Here is a 26830-nt window from a genome sequence, read left to right on the forward strand (position 1 = left end):
GGAAGCTGAGAGGGAGTTGTCTGAAGTAGCGTCTTCCAAGATTACTACTGGGGTAGGGCAGCTTATGCACCACCTCTTACTCAGGGCTGTGTCCAAAAGCAAAATCTAGCCATGAGGTAACAGAAGAATTCAGGTAGGTGGAATGAAACTTTAAAAAAGAAAATGAAATTTGGTCAGTTTGACAATACTCATTCCTCCATCAAAAAATGCACTGAGATCACTAATGATCCTAACTGACTAGAGGTCTTGTCTGTTTCCTCAAAGACTAAACCAGCAGCATGGTGCCCAAGAATCTTTCTGGGGAACTACTTCATTTGATAGTTAGACAGAAGAGTTGCACTTGCTGAACCACTTGTATTACTTCTACTGCCTTTTTGTAAATCTTGGAGTTCAAAAAATATTTTGACCAGGCCTGACCTCGCTTAGCTTGCAAGGTCTGAGGCTCTTGACCAAGGTATGACTGCAAATCAAAAAACAGATAATCTACTTGTTCACCACTGAAGAGGGATTTGAAAAGTAGAGCTGACTGAAAATATTTTAATTAGGGCTGTCGATTAATTGCAGTTAACTCACGCGATTAACTCAAAAAAATTAATCGCAGTTTTAATTGCACTGTTAATTAATAATTCTATTGTTTGAAATTTACTAAATATTTTGGATGTTTTTCTACATTTTCATATATATTGTATTCGGTGTTGTAATTGTAATCAAAGTATATATTTTTGATTACAAATATTTGCACTGTAAAAATGATAAAGAAATAGTATTTTTCAATTCACCTCATACAAGTACTGTAGTGCAATCTCTTTCTCGTGAAAGTGCAACTTACAAATGTTTTTTTTTGGTTACATAACTGCACTCAAAAACAAAACAATGTAAAACTTCAGTCCTACTTCTTGTTCAGCCAATCGCTAAGACAAACAAGTTTGTTTACATTTACAGGAGATAATGCTGCCCTCTTCTTATTTACAATGTCACCAGAAAGTGAGAACAGGCATTTGCATGGCACTTTTGTAGCCAGCATTGCAAGGCATTTATGTGCCAGATATGCTAAACATTTGTATGCCCCTTCATGCTTTGGCCATCATTCCAGAGGACATGCTTCCATGCTGATGATGCTCATTAAAAAAATAATGCGTTAATTAAATTTGTGACTGAACTCTTTTGGGGAGAATTGTATGTCCCCTGCTCTGTTTTACCTGCATTCTACCATATATTTCATGTTATAGCATTCTCGGATGATGACCCAGCACGTGTTGTTCATTTTAAGAACACTTTCACTGCAGATTTGACAGAACGCAAAGAAGGTACCAATGTGAGATTTCTAAAGATAGCTACAGCACTTGACTTAAGGTTTAAGAATCTGAAGTGCCTTTCAAAATCTGAGACGGATGAGGTGTAGAGCATGCTTTCAGAAGTCTTAAAAGAGCAACACTCCAATACGGAAACTGCAGAACCTGAACCACCAAAAAAGAAAATCAACCTTCTGCTGGTGGCACCTGACTCAGATAATGATAATGAACATGCGTCAGTCCGCACTTCTTTGGATTCTTATCAAGCAGAACCTGTCATCAGCATGGACTCTTGTCCACTGGAATGGTAGTTGAAGCATGAAGGCATATATGAATCTTCAGTGCATCTGGCATGTAAATATCTTGCCATGCTGGCTACAACAATGCCATGTGAATGCCTGTTCTCACTGTCAGGTGACATTGTCAACAAGAACTGGGCAGTATTATCTCCTGCAAATGTAAACAAACTTGTTTGAGCAATTGGCTTAACAAGAAGTATGACTGAGTGCACCTGCAGGCTCTAAAATTTTACATTGTTTTATTTTTGAATGCAGTTTTTTTTGTACATAATTCTACATTTGTAAGTTCAACTTTCATGATAAAGAGATTGCACTACAGTACTTGTATTAGGTGAATTGAAAAATACTATTTCTGTTTTTTTACAGTGCAAATACTTGTAATAAAAAATAAATATAAAGTGAGGTCTGTACACTTTTTGCATTCTGTGTTGTAATTGAAATCAATATATTTGAAAATGTAGAAAACATCCAACAATATTTAAATAAATAGTATTCTATTATTGTTTAACAGTGTTATTAATCGCAATTTTTTTTTAATCGCTTGACAACCCTAATTTTAACAAATCTCTTTTGTACATATATGCCACTTCGGCAACTTCTTAAAGAGCCACACAACTAGGGGAAAGCAAGGGATATGTTTAATGCCTCAGAGCAGCTGGGCCCTAAATTTCACTATTAGCAATAATACAAAATGAGTGTGCATATTGTGTTGGGGTAAATAATATCTCCTGGCACCAAAAAGGTAAACAGGGAAGTCAGCTATTTGTCCTATTTCTGCCCATGCAAATTTCCTTTTGAGTAGTATCCTGAGAAACTCTCCTTGCTAATTATTACTGCAGGGAGCAATGCTTGAGAGAATTCTATGGATGGCAGAAAATCAAATAGATTCTTCCTTCACTTTTCAGAGTAGCAGCCGTGTTAGTCTGTATCCGCAAAAATAACAGGAGTACTTGTGGCACCTTAGAGACTAACACATTTATTAGAGCATAATAAATAAATTTATTTTAATTTAATAATAGTCTAATAAATTTGTTAGTCTCTAAGGTGCCACAAGTACTCCTGTTATTTTTCCTTCACTTTGTGATGTGACATAGTGATTTCAGTATTCAGTTGGAGTTGGGATCAGCTTAATTTACACATTTCACAGGCAGAGGTGAAATGATTTGCCGAGCATCACTGAGTCAGTGGCTAGAGCAAGGAAGAGAACTCAGATCTCTTTACTCCAAGCTATTCTATCCACTGACTAGACCACAAAATTTCCCCGATGAAGGGTGCAGCTGGGGTCATCGCTAATGTGTTCTCTCCTCAGTGGAAAGCTCACATTTTTAAAATAGCTTTTTATCTTGCTTAATGGGACACGAAGGTTAAATGTAGGCCCTACATTAAAAATACTTTAACATTTAAAGTGCCTTCATAATCCTGCAAAGTGTTTCCCTCAAAACAAGTGCTGCAATACTGGTAACTTTCTTACTTCTCTCCTGATTTCCTGTGCCAGTCTGTTCTTATTAACTAGGAGGGTATTAACATCCAAAATAGCCTTTGGGTGGCCTGATTTCTCCATTATTCTGAACCTTCGTAGCCATTTACACCAGTGCAAAGTGGGTGTAAAATGCTACCGTTCTGACTGAGTAGTGTTATTCCCATTCTGCACTGGTGTAAATGGCTATATAAAGTATAGGGCAATGGATAGTCTGGCCTCATGTCTCAGAAGAACTCAGCTGGCAAGTTTCTGTGTTTGTAAGCTCTCTCTCACATGAAGCAGAGATAGAATGGAGAATAGCATTCACATGTGAATGAAAAGCAAAATACAGCTGGAACATTAAAATGGAATATTATATAATCTTTATTTATATACTTTAACCAGGGCCTCTGTGTGTTCTAAGCCTGCAGCTGTTGAAATTGCAACAGAATTCACCTCTTACCCCAGAATTGTTTAGGCTTTTAACATTTCCTAGCTCTTACAGCGTCTAAGATAATCTTCCAATTGCAGCTGTGTAAAGCTATGCAGAGCTGTTTTCCTGAAGTCTGCAGACAGGCTGAAACAGCTCAGAAAGGTATAACTACCCCTTCATCTTAATGGGACTTACTTATTACTTCAGATTTTTGAAATACAGCTATGAGGGCTGTGAAACCTAATTATGACAGCTGTATACAGGAACTAATCACAGCTTATCATTTTGATAGGAAGTCTGTCTAAATGTGCTTATTCCATAGTCCAAACCATCTCCCATGCTTTCTTACCTGCCAAATCCTCAGTTGCCTCTATGCAGTTGCCAAAACCTCAGACCTTGTCTGACATCTACAGGGTAGTTATACTTTGTCAATGTAAATCTGTGGCACATTGAAAATTTATGGTCTGAGTAAAATAAACTGAATTTATTCTCAAAATAAATAAGTGTAGGGGCTGCTGTACTGATTATATTACTCATGCTTATCCTTAAAGGGTAACTTGGGAGTTTTACTGTTGGCCTAATTCTTCTTCCACTGTAGCCAATGCTGAGTGCTTTTAAAAAATCCCAACCAAAGTAAAGTAACGCTTCCGCCATGCTCCTACCCCCCAATTTCCTGGGTACTATATCTGCCCCAAAATCCCTGTTGGTTAATTTTTGAGACTTACAATTTTTTAAAAATGTGTCTAAAAAATAATAGGCTTTTTTTCTCTACTGTTGTGGAGAAATTCACACCAACGAGAGAAACAATTAAATTATTGTGTGTAGAACAAATATTTTTCTCTGATACCTTTCAGTTGGTGACGTTACAAGTAACAAATTAACCACAATTGTCTGAATTTGGGTGTTGATAGAGGAGAAAATGAATAAGGAAGTGTTATTCACCCCTTCACATAACACAAGCACCAGGGATCACCTAATGAAATGAATAAGCAACTTTTTTAAAACCACCAAAAGAAAGTACTATTTCACACAATGTACAGTCAACCTGTGGAACTCGTTGCTGGAGTTGTGGTGAAGGCCAAACCATAACTGGGGTAAAAAAAAAATTTAGGTAAGTTTATGGAAGATAAGTCCATCAATGGCTATTAGTCAAGATGATCAGAGATGCAATCCCACGTTCTGGTTGTCCTAAGCCTCTAACTGCCAGAAGCTGGGACTGGACAATAGGGGGATCACTTGATTGCCTGTTCCGTTCATTCCCTCTGAAGCATCTGCTACTGGCCAGAGGCAGATTTACAGTGAAACACAGGGTGCCCTGGCACGGGACCCCCCCAATGACAGGGGGCCCCAGGGCCAGGCAGCTGTGGGGGCAGAAGTTTGGTCCTAATGGCTCCTGCTGCAGGCTGTGCACCTCATCTTCCACCTCCTCCCCCAAGCGTGCCACGTTCCTGCCTCTCCCCCTCCCCAGTGCTGCCCCCCCACCGAACAGCTGTTTGCTGGTGCTCCGAGAGGGAGGAGGAGGAGCAGGGCCGCTGCATGCTCGGGGGAGGAGGCGGAGAATGGGTGGGGATGGGGCCTTGGGGAAGGGGGTGGAATCGGGGCAGGGCAGAGTAAAGGCACGCCCACGACCCCAGCCCTCTGCACTGACTCCTGCACCACCCTCACACACCCAGCCCCCTGCCCTCCCTGACTCCTGCACCCCCCCCCCACATGCACCCCTCACACCAAATGGGAGCTGCCCCAGGTGAGTGCTCCACACCCCCAGCCCTGAGCCCCCTCCTGACTCCTGGCCAGACCCTGCACCCCAACCTGCTCAGACACCCTATCTTCCTCCCAGACCCTGCACCCCCAGCCCTAAGCCCCCTGCTGCACCCTAAATCCTGGCCAGACTCCACACCCCAATGTTTTTTTAATTTTTTTTTTTTTTATAAAGCGCTCTTATCCAAAGCTCTTTACAATAGTTAGCTAACATTACAAACAGTATTTGGAAAGATCATTAAGTGGTCTGCCGAGACCTTCAGCGATTTTCAAGTGGTCTGTGGAAAAATAAGTCAAAAAAAATCAAGGTACTTCACTTCATTTTCATTTACTTCCTATTACTTATAGGAGGAGAATGAAGAAAAAAAGGTGGGGGGAGATAAGAGAGTTTTCTTTTTTGGCTGAGTCCCAAGGAAGGGCCCCAAAAATGAAGCTGAGCACAGGGCCCCACTAAGTCTAAATCTGCCACTGGTACTGGCCCCTGTTGGAAGACAGGATCCTGGGCTAGATGGACCATGGCTGCTATGTCTACCTTTAAAGCCTTTTTCAACATTACCTGAGCCTGCTGCAGAGTTTTTCCTGGCTCTTGCACTAGCATGCCACAGAACATGGGACTGGCTTTAATAGTATTCATGGATGTGAGTGTAACAGGGAACTGTGAACTATAAGACATGACTGTAGGGCAGGTTCTAAAATTCTGTGATAGATGGATTTTGTAAAAGCAAAAATATCAGCATTCAGTCTCAAAGCTTAGAGCACGAATATGTTTCTTGGAGCATGTTTCTTATGCTTTAATGAGCATTTCATTTCTTGCTGCTTTTTTTTTTAATGTACCCCAATGTATCAAGCTGTCTGATGTGTTGACTTTGTGTTTTTAAAATAGATTTCCTCAGTCAGCAAAGACCAGTCAGACAACTGTTGATGATTCCTGGAAGGATGGGTGTTACTAAGCCAACCCAAAGAAGCTGATAAACTGTCAAACATCTGTATGAAGCATACCCCCAGCTGGCTGGGCATGAGAACATTATTTTAAAATACACCTTGCCCCAGACTCATCACATAGGACTGACTTGTATGTTTTCCCTATCTTGAATGCAAATTACCCCCTTGCCTTCATTTATTTTGCAAAGAGTTTGGTCTCTTAGTGGTAGAAATAGACAACTTTTTCTTTACTGTGTTCCTACTGTTCAGAATATACTACTGAAATCTGAAAAACATCAGATGAAGACTGGTTGACGCTATCCTGTGTATCTCTAGTACAACCGTCTACCAGACCAGCAGTGTGTTGTTGGAAGAGATGTTGACTTAGATACAATATGATCTGTTCATGGGAAAATGTGCTTGGAAGGGCATAGGTGATAATGTCGGTGCCATCAAGAAATTTCAACCCACTGTGCTTCCTTGTTGCTAAGCAGTGGTTTGGAGATTAGAGAAATAGTTGTATAAATGTTAGAAAATGAGGTTTGATTGTGTTTTTTAAATTCACCTGGTGTAATTAACTTTTGCCTGAAGTTCAAAGTTTTTTTTTTACTTGTTCCTGTATAGAATGTTTCTTCTCTGCTACTTTCTATTAATGTTTGTTCTAGAAGACGAAGCAGCTTTTTATAACTTAGTAGTACAGTTCAAAAAGACATTTGTATTAGTGTGTGCATCACCAAGTGTAAGTTCACAAATGAAGGAGTAGTACACAATATTTGTGTGGGTTTATGAACAGGCAGTCACACTTCAATAGGTGCTACTTAAAAACTGTCAAATTTCAGTATTTGCTGTGTTCCATAACTTCTCTAGGAAATACCAAACATTGGTAAGTTGAACTACTACAGGTAAGTCTGGTTCTGAATGGCCTCCCATTGTATATTGGAGAGAAGCTATTGCAGTTGAAGTGATTCCCTCTATGACCTAATTTACCCATTTGGTAACAATTACCTTTTACTGGTTTTGTATAAAACTTTTCTACTGCATTTTTTCATACAAAGGAATCTGTTCAAAATGGGTCCCCGTCCTCGGCAAACGATGGAGGCCACTGATTCAATCATATTTTCTGAAATATGCACTGGTAATAGAACTCAGCGATGTTCTCCCTGCCATCAATGTGATTTGATATTGTAGTTTAATAAAAAATGTTAAGGTGCTGAAACTAGATATGCCTTTAACTACTGAACTTCGTGGTAGTATTTTTATAAAAAAGTTAATGGGCAGAGGGACAAAATCTTCACTTTCTTAGATCTCAATACTTAATTATTTTCAGAAATATGTAGGTTTACCTAGGGTTACCATATTTCAACAATCAAAAAAGAGGACGGGAGGAGCCCTGCCCTAGCCCCACCCCTGCCCCTCCCACTTCCCGCCCCCCTCAGAACCCACAACCCTCCCCCCCCCCTCCTTGTCCCCTGACTGCCCCCTCCTGGGACCTTCCCCCCATCCTAACTGGCCCCCTAGGACCCTACCTGTCCCCTGACTGTCCCAACCCTTATCCAAACCCCCACCCCCAGACAAACACCAGGGACTCCCATGCCCCATCCAACCACTCCCCACCCCCTGACAGCCCTCCCCCCAGAACTCCCGACCCATCTAAACCCCTCTGCTCCCTGTCCCCTGACTGCCCCCTCCTGGGACCCCTGCTCCTAACTGCCCTCCAGAACCCCACCCCCTACCTAAGCCTCCCTGTTCCTTGTCCCCTAACTGCCCCCTCCTGAGACCCCCCCCCTACCCTAACTGCCCCCTAGGACTCTACTCCCTACCTGTACCCTGACTGCCCAAAACCTTACACCCCCAACCCCCAGACAGCCCCCCCCCGAACTCCCGACCCATCCAACCCTGCTCCCTGTCTCTTGACTGCACCCTCCAGAACCTCTCTGCCCCTTCTCTGACCCCCTGGCCCCCTTACCGTGCCGCTCAGAACAGAGTGCTGCAGAGCAGCGCGCTCGGCAGCAGGGAAGGGGGGAGCAAGGGGAGGAGCTCCAGACTGCCGGAGGCCCGATGTGAACGGCTGGCGATCTGCGAATGCAGGGAGGGGGAGGGAGGGAGAGAGAGGAGGGGAGTGCTTTCAAGTTGTAGGGGAGAGGAGGGGGAAGTGGAGGAGGGGCTCTGGCTGTCAGAGCCCCGTGTGAGTGGCACGATCCGGCTGGCTGCCCTGTCAGCCGCGCGCACTCTGCATGGGGGGGAATGCAGACATTTACAAATTCCCCCCAGACACAATTTTTAACTCAAAAAAGCCGGACATGTCCGGCAGAATCTGGACGAATGGTAACCCTAGTTTACCACTACAGAACACTTTTTTACTGTCTATTATTTGCATTACAGGCTTCTATTTAGTAATTACATATAGGTAGATTAAAATTGATGATACATTCACACTCACTCTGGAGCCTCAAATCAACTGGAATGTAATTTTAGAAAACTTCAAAGAAACATATGAGTCCAGGTTATTTGCAAGGGAAAAGTTAACAAAATAGGGGCCTGGAATCATTCTCTCCTACTATTTCTGCAGGAATCAACACTAATGGCAGTGTGTGATGACTGTGATAAACTTCAGAAGCATATAGCTTCCAAGGCCAGAAGGGATCATTGTGATAATCTTCTTAGCCTGACAACCTGTAAACACAGGCAATAACACTTCCAAAATAATTCTGAGAGTATATCTTTAGAAAAACACCCACTCTTAATTTTAAAAATCCATGACACTTGGTTAATTACTTTCACTATTAAATGTACACATTAGTTCCAGTCCAAATTTGCCTAGCTTCAATTTCCAGCCATTGGATGGTTATACATTTCTCTGCTAGATGGAAGAGCCTTAAATATTTGTTCCCCCCTGTAAATACTTGTACACTAATCAGATCACTCCTTAACCTTTTCTTTGTTAACCTATAAGGAGCTCAGTCACTATAAAACAGCTTTTGTCATCCTTCAGTTATTCTTGTGTGAACCCTCTCCAGTTTATCTACATCATTTTTGAATTGTGGACACACTATTCCAGCAGTGGTTGCACCAGCACCAAATACAGAGGTAAAATAACCTTCCTACTCACACTTGAGGTTCCCATTTATGCATCCCAGGATCACAGCAGCCCTTTTAGGCAGTGTTGCACTGGAACCTCCTGTTCAGCTGTTAACAGCTATACTGGGTCAGACCAAAGGTCCATCTAGCCCTGTATCCTATCTTCCGACAGTGGCCAATGCCAGGTGTTTCAGAGGGAATGAACAGAACAGGTAATCATCAAGTGATCCATTCCCAGCTTCTGGCAAACAGAGGCTAGGAACACAATCCCTGCCCATCCTCCATGAATTTATCTAGTTCTTTTTTGAACCCTGTTAAAGGCTTGGCCTTCACAACATCCTCTGGCAAAGAGTTCCACAGGTTGACTGTGTGCTGTGTGAAGAAATACTTCTGTTTGTTTTAAACTTACTGCCTATTAATTGCATTTGGTAACCTCTAGTAGTTGTGTTATGAGTAAATAACACCTCCTTATTTACTTCCTCCACACCAGTCATCATCATACTACTCCCCCCCCCCCCCATAGTCATCTTTTTTCCAAGCTGAAAATCCCAATCTTATTAATCTCTCCTCATATGGAAGCTGTTCCATACCCCTAATCATTTTTGTTGCCCTTTAAAGTGGGTTGTCTAAATCTTTAGAAGAACACCAAGCACTACTTGGACTGGACTACTTGGACTGGCTGGAGTTAAATCTGGTCTCCTCCAATATCATGAAATACTTCTCTCACAAGCTCACACTAAATTTAGTTGTACTATACCTGATATCTTCATTTACATCTGTTTGGAGTGCCCTCAGCTGTGGAGGGGGAGCAATACTTGGTATTAGTTGTAGCTCACTGTTTAAGGCAGCTGCTCCAGGACTCCAGCTTCAGAGCACAATTGTTCAGGTTTAAAGAGGTACCTCTAATTGGATGTCTCTTTCCTGAGTGTTGTCTTTCCACCTGTTAGCTAGTGACAAGGTAGTTTTCACATGGTTACTGCTATTGAAGAAGGCAGTTGTTTTAAGGTTAGCAGGGCAAAGTAAACCATCTAAAATGGCCATGTCTGTGATTTTTGTTTCATTAGCTGCTAATGCAGTAGTTCTCAAACTTTTGTACTGGTGACCCCTTTCACATAGCAAGCCTCTGAGTGCGACCCCCCCCCCTTATAAATTAAAAACACTTTTATATATTTAACACCATTATAAATTCTGGAGGCAAAGCGGGGTTTGAGGTGGAGACTGACAGCTCACGACCCCCCATGTAATATCCTCGTGACCCCCTCAGGGGTCCCAACCCCCAGTTTGAGAACCCCAGAGCTAATGAAAGAAAACCTCATCTTTAAGAAATACTGCTGACTTGGCTTTAATTTGAGTACTTTACTTATTGACTGACAGCTGATTACTGGCTCCTTCTCCCTGTGCTAGCTCAATCACTGGGAAAGGACCAGATATATTTCAGGTCCTTATCAGTATTTAGTCATCGAGATTGAGGCTCCTTGCCTATCTGTACCAAAATTTAACTGGACTAGAAAAATGTAGATTAGGATGAAGGCTGCACACTGCATTTAAAAAAAAAACACCTAGCAGAGGAGTTTAAATCCTGGCTGCTGCTTTTTTTACTACCTTCTTTTAGTTAACTGTTTCCCACACTTTCCCTCTGAGCAGGTGCTTCATAACGGTAAACTATAGTAAACAAGATGTTTTAACTTACCCAGAGAATGGTAGCATTAGCTATGTTGAATCACAGGTGGCACAGGAATGTAGAAAATATTGAGTGCCTGCCAGACATGCATAAAGTCAGTTTAGCCAATGCTTGCAGAGTTGGCACTTGGATTTTCCTTTAGAGCTGGAGTCCCACAGGCTTTTGGGGGCATTTTAAATGTAAGCACCCTTTAAAGTGTAAATTCTAAACTTGATTGTTCAGTTACTTAATTGTCCTGAATCTGTTTTGGATTCCTGCTGGAATCTTAAGTGGTAGCCCAAATGGTGCATATATCTTAAATACCAATTTGAGATAGGGAAAAATGAGGTATTTAAAACTTAGTTTAACATGCTTTTTGCAGAGCAAGCTCCACAGTAAGCAATTACTGCAGCATTCCTTTAGCTGCCTGAATCAGCGGTAAAACTACTAGAAGGAGATGCAAGATGTTTAGTTTAAATCAGTTATATTAAATAGAATGTTTTATGCAAAGGATGTTTTGAAGATGAAAGGGATAGCTTACAGGCATTTTTTGCATTTCCTATCAAGCCATGCCAAGCATTAAGCATGTATTTTCTAGTAAACAAGCTTTCTATGATGATGCAGTTTACTTTGCTTTGGACTTACAGAACAGCCCATTAACTGTATTTGCTACATTTAAAGTAATGTGGTTTGATGGGATAACGTGATTTTAGTCAATAGGTCAATAACGTGCCATCGCTGGTGATTAGTATCAATGGTCAATGCGGGTCTGGCTGGAGAATCTTGCCCGCGTGCTCGGGGGTTCTGCTGATCGCCATATTTGGGGTCGGGAAGGAATTTTCCTCCAGGGTAGATTGGCAGAGGCCCTGGAGGTTTTTCGCCTTCCTCCGCAGCATGGGGCAGGGGTCACTGGCTGGAGGATTCTCTGCAACTTGAAGTCTTTAAATCATGATTTTGTGGCCTGCATCATGCGGGAGGTCAGACTAGATGATCATAATGGTCCCTTCTGACCTTGAAGTCTATGAGAAAACACTATACTTCATCAACCTGGACCAGGGTTAGCATTTTAATTACAGCAGCCTGCAAAATAAATTTCACTGTAGCGTCCAGACAAGCTACATAATGCAGTTTCCAAACATTAAGGACAATTTGTCTTTCAACCAATATGCAAGGCCCAATTCTCTGGTACCTTACCCCATCTAGCTATTTATTACCTGTACAGAGTGTGTGTAACAATGGTTCTTCTTTGAGTGATTGCTCCTCTGTATTCCACAGTAGGTGTGTGCGCTCGCCACGTGCACCGGTGCCACAAGTTTTTCCCTTAGCAGTACCCTGGAGTGGCGCCTGTATATCGCGCTATAAGGGGAGCCACGGGCTCCCCCCACCCTCAGGTCCTTCTTACCGCCAGTGAAGGTAGTCGGAACTTTGTGCTCCAACTCTGCTGCAGCCCTTCTTCTCGACCTTAGTGGTACCGTTCGTGGATCGTTCTTCAGTTGTCAGAGTGGGCTCGGGGCATGCCCCGTGCCCCAGGCTTCAAGTCGTGCGACTCTTGTTGCCGTTCTATGCCCAGGAGCGACCCTCACGTTGAGTGTCTTCGCTGCCTGGGTGAGACTCACATTAGCGACCATTGCAAGATCTGCAGGTCGTTCAAGCCAAGGACCAAGAAGGAGAGACACTTTAGACTTTGAACTCTCCTGATGGAGTCGGCACTGGCCCCAACACCGGTACGCAGATTGGACTCGGCGCCGGCTGCCGCGTCGTTGGTACGTAGTGAAGCCCCTTCGACCAGTTGGCGCCGCTCTCCCTCCAGAAAGCAAGGGAAGGGCCTGGCCTCGCAACGCCGCCGCAATAAGGATAAGGGGGAGGCTGGTCCCGCGCTGGGCAGCCCTCGGTCCCCCCCGGGCTCAAGACCTCTGACTTGCGTGGAGCGGAGCAGCCCGGTACCGTCGGCCCAGGCATCCCCACCGGTACGGATGCCGTCGATGCCGGAGGCGGTGCAGGCTGCGAAGGACATTATGTCCCTGCCCATCCCGAGCTCGCAACCGGGTACGGGCCCCAGGTCTCGAAGCAAGCCTCCTTTGGGTGCCCACCAGACCTCTCCGGCCAGCCGCAGTTCCCACTACGAGGATCGCTCCCTGCACCGCTCAGCGGCCGCTCTTCTGGCAGCTCCCGGCCACCCTGGACGCTGGCCAGACCGTCGGAGCCGCCATCAGGACGGGAGTCGCGGGGACCCTCTACACCACCTGCCAGCGAGCGTAGACACCGGGAACGCTCACCTGCGAGGCATGGGTACCGGAGCCGCTCTCAATGGGACAGACATCATCGTTCCCAGTCTAGCTCCCACTTGACTAGACGTCACGCCAGAGGCTCTCCCCGGGGCACCTCGACGTCAGGGCACCGGGCTTCACATTGCCGTCATGGGTACCGAAGCAGTTCGTCGCGTGGGTACCAGTCCTTGACGTTGAGATCCAGGTCCCGAGGGAGACGATGTCACAGGTACCGTTCCTACCACTACCGGGGCACCGAGCGTTCTTCAGCGACCTCAGCCTCGGCACCCGTCCACCCATCCTCGGTCTGCGCCATTCCGCCGGGACACAAATTGCCATCGGGCACTCAGCCGGGCCAATGGCAGGGGACCCCGTGGCAAGGACAGTGGTGCAAGTGGGCACCTTGGCCACCGGTGCCAGCCCAGACGGAGGCCCGTTCGGTTGCCGGAGCGTCCCAGGCTCCATCGGCCTCCTCCAGCTGCCCACGGGACAAGTCGGCGGGTCACGAGTCGGCGGACCCGCACCCAGACTCTGATCTGGGACTCGACGCTCCGGCACCGACCGAGGCGCCCGGCTTTGTGCAGGCCCTCTCCTCGGCACCGGACGACACCATAGCAGCGCCTCTGCCATCGGTCCAGCAGGAGGACTTCAAGGCGCACCAAGACCTGCTAAAGTGGGTGGCATCCAACCTCCAGCTGCAGGCCGAGGAGATGGAGGGTCCGTCTGATTCCCTCTTTAACATCCTGTCCCCCTCGGCACCGGGTCGCGTGGCCCTGCCTCTGCATCAGGGTATTGCCAACATCTCAAACTCGCTGTGGCAATCTCCCGCCTCCTTAGCCCCAATATCCAAGAAGGCTGAGAGGAAGTTCTTTGTGCCGGCGAAGGACCACGAATACCTTTATTCCCACTCCGCACCCAACTCGCTCGTGGTGGAATCGGTAAACTACAGAGAGCGTCAGGGCCAGCCCGCACCCACCCCCAAAAACAAAGACGACAGGAGACTGGACTCCTTTAGCAGAAAATTTTATTCGTCGGCTAGTTTCCAGCTTCGGGTAGCCAACCACCAGGCCTTACTGAGCCCCTCCTCCCGGACCGGGACAGGAAGGACTTCAAGGCTCTGGCGGAAGAGGGGGCGGTGGCGGCAGCTAAAGTGGCCCTGCAAGCGGCGTCGGATGCTGCTGACACGGCGGCCCGCTCGATGGCTTCCGTGATCGCCATGCGCAGGGCATCGTTGCTCCTATTGTCGGGGCTGTCGACGGAGGCCCAATCCCTGATGTAGGACCTCCTGTTCGATGGCAAGGCGCTCTTTGCGGACCAGACGGACGTCAGGCTGCATGGGATGAAAGATTCCCGCACCACCTTGCAGACCTTGGGCCTGTACGTCCCTCCAGCTAAGGACAAGGCCAAATCGCTTCTGGCGGCTCAACCTGCGAGGAGCAGATATGAGCAGATATGAGCCCCCATACAAAAGACCCAGAAGCGTCGGTCTCAGAAGCAGTCCCACTTTGCCCCGCAGCCTGGACCCTCTAAGGGCAAGAGGCGGTTTTGACTGCTGCCAGGGAGACCCCCCCCCCCCAATTAATAAAGTTTGTGTTCAGCAACTGATTGCCTGCCTTCCTCAGAGCGTGGTCCCGCATAACTTCGAACCAGTGGGTCCTCAGTACCATTTCCAAGGGCTATGTGTTGCAGTTCACCTCACCCCCGCCAAATCACCCGCCCTCCATGATAGCCCCGGGGGACCCGGAACATATCCGCCTCCTGCGTCAGGAGGTGGATCGGCTGCTTCACCTGGGGGCGGTGGAAAGGGTACCGGTACAGTTCCAGGGCAAAGGGTTCTACTCCCGATACTTCCTGATCCCGAAGGCAAAAGGGGGTCTCAGGCCCATTCTGAATCTGGGCGACCTGAACAGGTTCCTAACCCGTTCCAAGTTCCACATGGTGTCCCTGGCTTCTATTATCCCCTTCCTGGACCCGGGGGACTGGTACGCGGCCCTGGACCTTCAGGACGCGTATTTTCACGTCCATATTTTCGAGGGGCACAGGTGCTTCCTCTGATTCATGGTAGGGATGGACCACTACCAGTTTGCGGTCCTCCCCTTTGGCCTATCCACGGCTTCCAGAGTTTTCACAAAATGTATGTCCACATGGTGGCGGCCTACCTCAGGCGGGAGGGGGTACAAATCTTCCCTTACCTGGACGACTGGCTCCTCAAGGGAGAGTCTCGTTTCGAAGTGGAGCTGCTCCTGTCGACATGCGCCAATCTGGGCCTTCTTGTGAACAAGACCAAATCAACATTAGTGCCCATTCAGCACATAGAGTTCATTGGGGCCCTGCTGGACTCCTTGAGGGCCACAGCCTCTCCCCCCTTGGACAGGTTCGAGACCCTAAGGGATCTCATCGCCTCGGCCACGGCCTTCCCAGTGACCACGGCGAGGGTGTGTCTTTGGATTCTGGGACACATGGCGGCATGCACTTACGTGGTCTGCCACGCCAGACTCCGTTTGAGGCTCCTCCAGATATGGTTGGCCTCCCAATTCTCCCAAGCTCGGAACAGTCTGGACAAAGTGCTCACGGTTCTGTCCCCGATACTGGGTTCCCTTCTATGGTGGTCCTGCCCGAGCAATATGCTGCCAGGGGTTCCCTTCAGGGAGGCCAACCCGTCCATAGACCTGATGTCCGATGCTTTGGACCTCGGCTAGGGAGCCCACATGGGGGATGTGCAAACCCAGGGAACGTGGTCGACCCCAGACTTGTCCCTGCACATAAATGTCAAGGAACTCAGGGCGATACGGTTGGCGTGCGTGGCTTTCCTCACGCACCTCAGCGGTAGGGTGGTCAGGGTCCTCACAGACAACACCGCTGCCATGTACTATATCAACAGGCAAGGTGGGACTCGCTCCCTAGCCCTCTGCCGGGAAGCCCTGAACCTATGGGAGTTCTGTATAGCCCACGATATCTCCCTGAGAGCGGCTCACTGCCCGGGCATCCGCAATACGCAAGCGGACCACCTCAGCAGCGTCTTCTCCCCCCAGTATGAGTGGTCGCTCCACTCGGAGGTCGCTCACCGACTCTTCCAAGAGTGGGGAACTCCCCAGATCGACCTGTTTGCAACCCGCCAGAACCGGCGTTTCCCCCGTTCTGCTCCAGGGGAGGGATGGGGGAAGGCGCGATCTCCGACGCATTCCTCCTGAGCTGGTCGGGCCAGCTCCTCTATGCCTTTCCCCCATTCCCCCTCATTGCCAAAGTCCTTCAGAAGGTGAAAGCGGACAAGGCGAGAGTCACTCATAGCCCCGGCGTGGGCCCGCCAGCACTGGTACGGGCCCCTCCTACGCCTCTTGGCGGCCCCCCCCAAGGGCGCTGCCACTCCATCCGGACCTCCTCTCCCAATCTGGCCGCGCTCCACTTGACAGCGTGGCTGCTCCGTGGCTGAATGAGGAGGAGAACAGGTGTTTGCAGCAGATAAGGCGAGTCCTCCTGGAAAGCAGGAAGCCGTCCACGCGTCAGACGTACGTGGCGAAGTGGTCCAAGTTCGCCAGGTGGGCGAGTGAGCAGGGAGTCTCCCCCTCCGCCGCACCTCTCCAGTTTGTCCTGGACTACCTCTTATCCCTTAGGGCCCAGGGTCTGGCACTTGCCTCAGTTAGGATGCACCTCACGGCCATATTGGCCTTTCACCCGCCGGTGCAGGGGCACTCGGTCTTCTCCCACTCCATGACCTCCTGTTTCCTGAAGGGCCTTGACTGTTCATTCCCGTACGCTAGGCCCCCTGTGCTGCAATGGGACCTCAACCTGGTCTTGTCCCGTCTCACGGGGTCCCCCCTTTGAATCTCTGGCCACGTGTTCCTGGTCGCACCTCTCGTGGAAGGTCACCTCTCGTGGAAGGCCTTCCTCATGGCGATCATGTCGGCCCGACATGTCTCAGAACCCCCCTATATGGTTTTCCATAGGATAAAGTCCAGCTCCGCCCACACCCGGCGTTCCTCCCGAAGGTGGTCTCCACCTTCCATATGGAGCAGAGCATCTTTCTCCCCGTGCTCTGTCCTAAGCCCCATTCTTCTAACAAGGAGCGCCGCCTCCACACGCTCGATGTGCGTAGGGCGTTGGCTTTTTATCTGGATCGGACTAGGCCGTTCTGGAAATCCTCTTAACTCTTTATTGCCTTGGCTGAGCGGGCAAAGGGGCAGCCTATCTCCACCCAGCGGCTTTCCTGCTGGATCACCTCGTGCATACGCACATGCTATGATCTGGCAGGGATTCCCACGCCATCGATCATCAGGGCACACTCTACGAGGGCTCAGGCTTCCTCAGCTGCCGACGTAGCCCATGTCCCCAACCAGGACATTTGTAGGGCGGCCATGTGGGCCTCAGTTCACACATTTCCTTTGCATTACGCGATTGTCTCCCAGTCTAGGGATGACCCCGGGTTCGGCAGGGCAATACTTCGTCCCGAACCATCGTGAACTCCTACCCACCTCCAACAGATATTGCTTGGAATCACCTACTGTGGAATACACAGGAGCAATCACTCGAAGAAGAAGAAAGGACAGTTACCTGTTCCGTAACTGGCGTTCTTCGAGATGTGTTGCTCATGTCTATTCCACACCCCGTCCTCCTTCCCCTCTGTCGGAGTTGTCCGGCAAGAAGGAACCAAGGGTGGGGGGAGCCCGTGGCTCCCCTTATAGCACGATATTCAGGCACCACTCCAGGGGTCGCTGCGGTGCTCCCCCAATCTGGGTACTGCTAAGGGAAAAACGTCTGGCACCGGTGCACGTGGCGAGCATGCACACCTACTGTGGAATAGACAGGAGCAACACATCTCGAAGAACGCCAGTTACGGAACAGGTAACTGCCCCTTCTCATGTCATCAGAGAGTTAAATGACTACGGTGTAAGGCAGTGAATAATCTGACAGTTCCTTCCTTCTCTGGTGAATACTTCTACTTGAAGATTTAAACTGTATTCCCACCTGCAAGAAGTGTCTTGCTGTGGGATTGATCAGAAAGAGCTAAACCTCTTCCCTATCTTCTCACACACGAAAAGGGGATGGTTGGTTTAGATTCAGATTAAGAATCTCTGCATGCTTTTTACTGAGTGTTCTCCACAAAATTCACTTCTGACAGCTTATTCCAGTGTAGCTCCTGAGGGCAACATCTATCATGCTGAGGATGGCTATGCAGAAGTGCATTGCAGAAGCAGCTAGACAACCCTGATTATAGCCCTCATGCTAGGTGCTGTGCAAACAGAAAACGATGGTCCAGATTTGTTTTAATCTGCTTCCTTGAAGCTGTTTTTCTACTTGATTTATTTCTACTTGATGTACCAAACTCTTCCACATGTGGAGGATTTAGATAATGCGCTTTATAGGCAAGGTAGTAGTGACTAGGTTTTTCCCTGTTCAGGAGGAACTAAGTCAGTCTAATCAGGACAGGCAGCACTATTGCTGATATATTTAAAGTATCTTTGAGTAATTTGGCCTATTTCAGAAGCACACCTAGTTTAGTTACGCAGGGTCTTAAAGAATAACTTTTCGGAACACTGCTGGGTTTAAGATTAGTGGTGCTCCTCCACCATGAGTTGGGAGCAGCCATTTAATGCCAAGCTACCCTTCACAAAACTTAGCAAAGTCTGGTCATTTGCCATACAGTAAATTTATTCAAACGGGATAACTTTGTTTTACAGTAATGCCTCACTGCATTCTTTAAAACAAGAGGAAATCGTTTATATAAAAAGTATTTGTACATAAAGAGACAAATCATAGTAAATTAACAGTAACATTACCAATCCCTAAAACATGCAGAGTTGCACATTGATTGTGGGCAGTAGTGCATACTTGAAGGAGATGACCTATCTCCTGCTCTTCCCAGATAAGCCATGAGTATTTCACCGATTGAGGGTTTCCAATAAACTCAGCACTGTCTCTATTCTCAGTGGTTAGTCCAACTGGCGATGAAAGTGAACTTAACATGGAGAACAGGGTCACAAATATGTTTACTTGCATGGCAGGAAGACACTACTTACCAATTTCCAACTACCATGGATCAGATTTTGGTCTACTGAGGATAAACCCATGCATGGATGTGAATTTAGAGTACTGTTACAGAATGGAACCTGCTGAGAGATCAGTGTGTAACATGCAGCAGCACAAAGGATGTGATGGGGTGGCAATTTGGTTTTCAGTGCCCTGTTTCATGGGGACCCAGTACTAAATGGCCTCAGGGATAAACTCCTCAAGGCCAGAGTGCAAAAGCTGTTCTGTACATCACATCTGATTAATCGCACTGCAATAAGCACATGGCTTTAAATATATGCACTAGTATTAAGCCTCTCTCTCCCTTCCTCCCACACACACACACCTCCATTTTCTTAATAGTAGGAGTTAGTTTCTCAGTGCTCAGTGACTGAGCAGTAGGAAACTCTAGGGCCCAGGAGTTAGATGTGTGTGTTAAGCCATCTCATATTTCTCATTTATCAGAGGATTTGCTTTTGTCTCCATCCCCTCCATAGGAAACAGAGCTCTTTCAAAGAAATATTGAACAGTATAAAAAAAAAAAAAAAAAAAAAAAAAAGAGTCAGCAAGCCTTTTTACACACTGCCTAGGTCAGACCTCAAGCCACTACTTTACAAATCTGCACTGTATATAACTGGACAGTGCAACCCCCATTTCAGCTACTGAGGAATTATACAGGGCTACCCTTAGGATAAGGATGTCCAGATAGGACAAAGGGTTTATAATCAAAGCTATCATCGGACACTGGACAAATCTCTATGGGGCTATTTTTGGCCCTGTGAGGTTCTCATAGCGGTATATTTGTCAAGGACCCCTGCCTTTGGTTGTTAACATTGGTGTTTTGTACCACAGATAAGAATCCAGAATACATATCTGGATAAGAGCATCCCTTCAGACCAACACAAGATGAGACCTAGAACTGGGATGGAACCATCAGTTACCTGTTTCTTTAACATGTGGAAGGATCTGACCAGGATGGAAACGCAAGCACATGGCACCTCAGAACACACATTCTCTTTGCAAACTAGAAAAATAGCTTGGCCCCAGTTCCATCTCTTCCATCTTGAGTAATAAGCACTTGCTGTAAGTTTATTTTGAGTGGGGGAGGATTAAACATACAGGACAGAAGCAATACTTAAAACACAATGACAAACAGCAGCCAAGTTATCACAACCATCACCTTTACTCTATCAACTTAGTCTCAGAGTAGGGGAGCTGGGCAGAAGACAGAGGGTGAAAGAGGAGACATTTTAACATGCCCACTCAATCCCCACCCATCTGTATAGATGTCCAAAGAGATACCCCAAAGGAAAAAAGGGTTCCATATTGAAGAGGGAGATGTCTCTCCAAGAGGGGCCTATGCCTTTAAGGGATCTTACCAGCTACTGTGCCATTCCATTTGTGACCTCAACCCATGTTTGCATTGGTGGCCCCTGAACAAGCAAGCATTTAACTCTACATAGTACATCAGTTTGTGGACCAAACATGTAGGGAGGAGAGGTTAATTAGATCCCAATATATAGTGGCAGCAAAATGAACTTTCACCACTCTGACTACCTTCATAGACCCACCTTGAGCTCTCCAGCCCCACTGCTCATGCAGAGATGGAGGCACTAGCAATGCTGTTCTCTGCTTAGTATGCTCCCATTAAAGTGCAAAGCTGTACATACACACACACATGAGCCTGCACGTACCCTCTGGAGACTGCCTTGCTGCCTGCCCAGCTGAGAAACTGCAGTTAAGACAAAAGAACAAAGAAACAAAATCCCTTCAAGTAGTTTTAAAACTGCTCTTCCTTGAGGCTGAAACTGCACTGAGGCAGTGATTTGGGGCCGCTAGGGGTGATAAGACAAAGAGAAGTCCGAAGTCCTGGAAGGATGGAAGAATGAGGTGTCAGTAGTGAAAGACAAGTTATTTTGTGGGTTGCTCCTTCGCACACGCTCATGCGCTCTCATTCTTGGCTGATCAGCACAGGCCATCTGTTTACTTCTGCACACAGCTGGGCCATGTAAGCCCACCGCAGGCAGCCGACACAATGATGTAGATGACCACCTGGAGGAAGAAAGCACTGTCACATGGATAGAGAATCATTCCCATCACTCAACGTGTAGCAGTCAAGTACTTAGAACAAGGTTTGGAAACCCAGACTAGGGTACTATTCCTGTCTCTGCCACCAACTTCTCCATTGGCATTCAACAATTTGGGGAAAATCTGCCTCAGTTTCCCCAACTGCAACTCTGGGATAACACCACCCGCCCTGCAGAGTGATGCAAGGCTCCATCAAGGACAACATTGCACCTATGTCACCTGCAATTATGCTTTGAGGTCCTCAGATGAAAGATGTTAAGAGCAAGAACATTTGAGGGTAAATACCTGAGGAGGAGGAGAGGCCATGACTCAGGCATGAAGTCATTTCAAGTAAGAGCAACAGGGGCGCAGGGCTCCTTAAAACTTAAGTCTCCACTGGGCCCAGATACTGTGAACTCACTGCTTCAGCCTCTAAAAGTCAACAAGGCAGCTATGTCCCTGCCCTCTCTTACAGGGCTATATACAGCTAGAGAGAATGGCGACAGGGCACCCTCTGGAATGCTACACTTCCTGTCTCTCTCATCTGAGACATTAAGATAGCGGACATCACCCCCGCACACTGTTATGGGCAGGGCTAGAAATGGCTGGAAAAGAGAAATCCCCTCCTGGAAAAGATTTCCCATTTTTGAAAAAGGTCCTCCATATTTGGGATGGAACAAGTCACAACGAAACATTTTTTGTGGGAAGGGATTGAGAGAATTCCATTTCGAGAGAACCAAAATGGAATGTCTGGCATCCTGCCTGAAGGAAGCCTCTTCCTCCCCAGGAGCTGGCCTCCTAACTCCTGGGCCCTGGAACTGGCAGGCAGAAAATGTAATTGACGAGTTTTCCAGGCAGGCAGCCAGGGAACCATCACTTCAATTTTCTTGATGGAAAAATAGAATTTTTTGGCGAAATGAATTTTCTGCAGAAGACATTAGTTTTGGGAAAAGGGCATTTTTGGGGGGGAAATCATTGATGAAAAATTCCCGACCAACTCTAGGCAGGATATTGCCACCTGCTCTAGTGTAAAAAGGGTAGTGAAATGCTGGTTCCTAGCCTTGGGAAGAGAACCTTCAAGAAGGAACCCATTTACCTCCATCACTAGGAGACGCTGGTTATTTGGGGGCTACTGTGAAGAGACATGGATGACATTTTCTAACATCCAGGCCTCACTTTAGAAAGGAGCATGTGCGTTACCTCCTTGGAAGAAAGAGGATGAAGGCTAGTAACTTACAATTGATACTACTGTGATGATGATGGTAAGCTTGAGGTTCTTCATACACATGGCTCTGGCCAGGTTCCTGCTGGTAGTTTTGAATGTGACAGACTATGAGAGAAAGATAACCCCCACTTAGTCGATGTGCCCTGGTGAGCAGCCCTAGTCCTCCAGTTGGATTTCATGTTAAGAGCCCATCATATCATCCCTCCTGATCCAATACCTAACCTCCAACAGCCTGCCAAGGGGAGCAGTAGGGGCAAAAAACCTAACTGGCTTCAAGACTGAACTTGGTAAGTTTATGGAGAGGATGATATGATGAGACTGCCTACAATGGCATGTAGCCAATCTGCAACTGCTAGCTGCAAATATCTCCAATGACAAGTGATTGGATGATTAGATGGGGAGGGCTCTGAGTTACTACAGAGAATTCTTTCCCAGATATCTGACTGGTGCGTCTTGCCCACGTGCTCGGGGGTCAGGAGGGAATTTTGCCCCGCATCAGATTGGTGGAGACCTTGGGGATTTTTCACCTTCTGCACCATGGGACATGGGTCACCTGCAGGTTTAAAGTAGTGTAAACAGTGGATTCTCTGTAATGTGAAGTCTTTAAACCATGATTTGAAGACTTCAGTAACTGAGCCAGAGGTTTGGGGTCTATTACAGGAGTGAGTGGGTGAGGTTCTGTGGCCTGCAATGTGCAGGTCAGACTACATGATCATGATAGTCCCATGTTAGGCCTTAAAGTCTATATATGAGAGAGAGAGAGTGTGAGTGTGTAAGAGATGCATTCCCTCTGCCCAACCCCCACCTCTTCATCAGCATTTACAATAAATCTGGATACTTCCCACTGCTAAAGAGCAGGTCATTTCATCCATTGGAGGTTGTATGGGGCCCCTGTCCAAGTCACTTATTTGCTTTGTCCCTTCACTTCCCCTAGGAAAGGGAGCCCCTTCCCATTCCTGCCTCTGTACCTGCAATCCTTTAGCACTGATCGTCTCAGTGGGAGACAGGATTGGGGCCCCAAGTTTCTGCACTAGTTTTCTTCCACAGAAGTGGTAGTTAAAGAGGCAACATCAAAGCTTGTGTGAGCCTGAAAATGAGCCTTGTACATGGGCACCCCTCTGCTCAGCCCTCAGCTTTTCTATGCACTGCCTGTTCACATGTCCTGTGTTGCACATACAGCCAGGCTAATCTACCCTGTTCCATTTGCAGGCCTACAATCCAGTAGTAGAGGGCATTGTGCACAGTTTTACCATTGTAAAATAAATATACTAAGAGAGGTTTCAAACTGAGCAACTTTCGATACCAGCTCCCTTTTGGGTCTAGCTGACTGGAGACCTTTGAGAACCTGAAGCTTATCTCCAATATTTATGCTATTCTGACCTTGTGGTAAGTCTTCACTTTATTCATTTTTCCCATCCTGCTTCTCTGTAATCCAGAACCCCACTACTCTCCAAATCATAGGATTTCATCCCAGGATGGCAGCCTGCTGTCTTTTAAGATTAGATGATTTCTTGCACAAAAACCCCTAAACATCCCAGTGCAAAGAGCTCTCTGAATGGAAAAAGAACTGGCAAATGCTGGACATTCAACACAGGACCATGCAACAGCTTCCAATCCAATCCAGCTATAGGAAACTCAGCACTGCCCTCTGTTGGGAGCAAGGTGAATTTTCTGCACCCCCTTGCATTATTTCCTCTTCTCCCTTCTTTTCTTAAATGCAGAAGGGCATTTCTTGACATTTCTGAGAGGTGAAGAACAACTTCTAGGGGACCCATTCATAGCTATGTGGGTGTTAGCTGCACTAACTTGTTTATTTTCAGTAGCCAAAGCACTATTGTAGGCCAGAAGGCTTCCACATAATTAGCCTGAAGTCAATTGATCTGAGAGTTATTTTCATAATTAAGGTTTCTATAATGAAGAGCATAGATGTCGTGGAACCAAAATATGAAGGAAACCCAGACTGTAGGTTTCCCCTTACATACGAGAAAGCAGGAAGGAAGGTCATGGCTCATGTGGGCATTTGGGGCTTGTGTGCACAGACAGGAAGAAAGGGGAAGAGTGGAACTTATACAGGAAGGTTCCTTAACAGAGCAGGATGCAGCAGCAGGAGCACGTAACTGAACTAGCACCAAGGAGGTAGGAATCAGGCATTATTCCAGTGGGAGCAGAGTTGTGACACGTCTACATGTAGCCTGGTATCCAGTATCCATCCACACATCTCATGCACTGCTACGCCTCGGATGCAAATAGCAGAAGACACGGTGCAGTAAGGAATGAGGGCACAATGAGCTATGCCACAAGCAAAATACAGCTGCTGTTGTTGGAAACCAAGTTGCGTAGGTAAGGCCTAGAGGGGGACTGAAAGAAAGTCATGTGTCTTGTACACACGACATGCCAGTCACAGTACAAACACAAGGGCTTAGTGTCTAGAAGCCCCAATATTTGCACTGTCTGTGTACAGCTCTTGTGCCTGGTCTTTGCTGCCATCTGCACACTGGTTAATATCAGCTTTTTGCTTATAACTAATATAGTACCAGCATGTTTGGTTACTACATAAAGTCCACACAGTCCCCTCACCCCCGCTTCCCCTTATGCCTCTCTGTACTTACTGAATCCACTAGATTCTCCGTTTTGTCTATCAGCAGCTCCAGCTTCTCTCCTCTTTGGGCCACCAGGTCTGAGGGAGGAAGAACAAATCAGCAGTCAGAATCGAGGTGCGAAAGCACCTTCCTTATCCAAGTCTTTTGCTACTTCAAGGCCAGGAGACATCTCTGATACAACTAGGGTTGGCAGTATTCAATTGTTATTTTTATAATGTCAACAAATCCATTTATTTTAAAGCTTTTTTCTATTTTTATCAATTTAAATTTTCACAGCTCCAGGAAATCACAATTGTCTGAACCGCCCCTCCTGCCCCCATGACAGTAGTTGTTAAGTTATAAAGCTTCTTAATTCTCAACACAAATTGTCAACATATATTCAGATGTACAAAGTAAATATCCTTAAATCAAACTAAGTTCTCAAGCAGCATTTTTCTTAAAGTTTTGAGTAATGTCGATGGGAATATTTTTTCCTTGGTTTGGGTACGAGTACAGTGAAATCGACATTTACCAATAAAAAGCTCTCTTGCTAGACAGTTAAGGGTTGTGCACAACCCTTCTGAGCTACTTGGAGTACAGTATTTGAGGTGGAGGGAGGAAAAAGGTCAAAATTCCCATATCCCAAGCAATCCCAAATCAGTTTCTGAGCCAGATCCTAGAGTTTCACCAATTTATACCAGCTGAGGATCTGGCCCTCTATCTTAAGTGAGGAAGCAAGTTTTTCTTGAACTCCATTGCAGTGGGCTAGGGCACTGTTTATGAATGAAGCCCTCAAAAGGAAACAGGTTACACTATGGATTAGTCCAGGGGTCGGCAACCTTTCAGAGGTGGTGTGCCGAGTCTTCATTTATTTACTCTAATTTAAGGTTTCGCGTGCCAGTAATACATTTTAACGTTTTTAGAAGGTCTTTTTCTATAAGTCTATAATAGAAAACTAAACTATTGTTGTATGTAAAGTAAATAAGGTTTTTAAAATGTTTAAGAAGCTTTATTTAAAATTAAATTAAAATGCAGAGCCCCCCGGACCGGTGGCCAGGACCCTGGCAGTGTGAGTGCCACTGAAAATCAGCTCGCGTGCCACCTTCAGCACACGTGCCATAGGTTGCCTACCTCTGGATTAGTCATTTAACAAGCTACTTGAGGCTTTGAAGGAAGCATTAATACAGTACCTCTAGCTTCATCTCACTTGTATAACTCTATAATCCTGCTATATAGTTTGGGTCCAGAAGTAAATATTTTAGTGTAAAAGAGCCCTACATCAGAAACTGGTGAGTTGCTATTTAATCTACATGGTTATGGCCAGGAGCCAAGTGGATTTTAGGGCCTGTCTGCATAGTGGGGTAATGTGTTCTAGAGGAGTGTGATTTCTAAAGCACACTAACATGTTGCACATTAATTGGCCCGTGTGGACCCTGCTGGTGTGCACTAAAGGTTCCCTAGTGTGCTTTAATGCAATGCATTTCAAACAGCACTACATCAAAGCACACCAGCTAGGTCTACACAGACCAAGTAACGAGTTTTAAAAAACACAAACCTGTAGAGCACATTACCCCACTGTGTAGACAAACCCTTAGTTTGGATAAACCATTGCCTTCTCCAAGAATAGAAGGAGTTCCAAATCTTTCCAGCTTTAAGACTCTTCAAATCCATCAGCAAAGGAGTGATACAAGTGCTTTGCTAAGGCCTTGATCCTGCATTCAGGCCCACATGGTTTTCAATGCAGAATGGAGATTGAGCATTTGGAATTTGGAGTGCATCCACCATTGGT

At 46.5% G+C, this 26830-nt stretch overlaps 2 protein-coding genes across 6 annotated transcripts in view; one reads left to right on the forward strand and one right to left on the reverse strand.

Moving 5' to 3' along the window:
* The window catches only part of LOC112112169 (SLAIN motif-containing protein-like), a 116453-nt gene extending 109089 nt beyond the window's left edge, over positions 1 to 7364 (forward strand). For all 3 annotated transcript variants that reach the window (XM_024207960.2, XM_029913325.1, XM_029913326.1), the window contains one exon: positions 6125 to 7364. In XM_024207960.2, coding sequence (XP_024063728.1) covers positions 6125 to 6191 — 67 coding nt within the window. In that variant the 3' untranslated portion in view covers positions 6192 to 7364. The remainder of the gene's footprint in view (positions 1 to 6124) is intronic.
* An 11413-nt stretch (positions 7365 to 18777) lies between these two features.
* The window catches only part of VAMP7 (vesicle associated membrane protein 7), a 29628-nt gene continuing 21575 nt past the window's right edge, over positions 18778 to 26830 (reverse strand). For 2 of the 3 annotated variants that reach the window (XM_024207956.3, XM_024207955.3), the window contains exons 6-8: positions 25072 to 25139; positions 22475 to 22567; positions 18778 to 21222 (exon numbers count right to left, since the gene is read on the reverse strand). In XM_024207956.3, the coding sequence (XP_024063724.1) occupies positions 21154 to 21222; positions 22475 to 22567; positions 25072 to 25139 (230 nt within the window). In that variant the 3' untranslated portion in view covers positions 18778 to 21153. The remainder of the gene's footprint in view (positions 21223 to 22474; positions 22568 to 25071; positions 25140 to 26830) is intronic. The other variant, XM_024207957.3, reaches the window with a different exon arrangement.

Source organism: Terrapene carolina, unplaced genomic scaffold, assembly GCF_002925995.2.
Source record: "Terrapene carolina triunguis isolate 2854851 unplaced genomic scaffold, T_m_triunguis-2.0 Scaffold583, whole genome shotgun sequence".
Lineage (NCBI taxonomy): Eukaryota > Metazoa > Chordata > Testudines > Emydidae > Terrapene > Terrapene triunguis.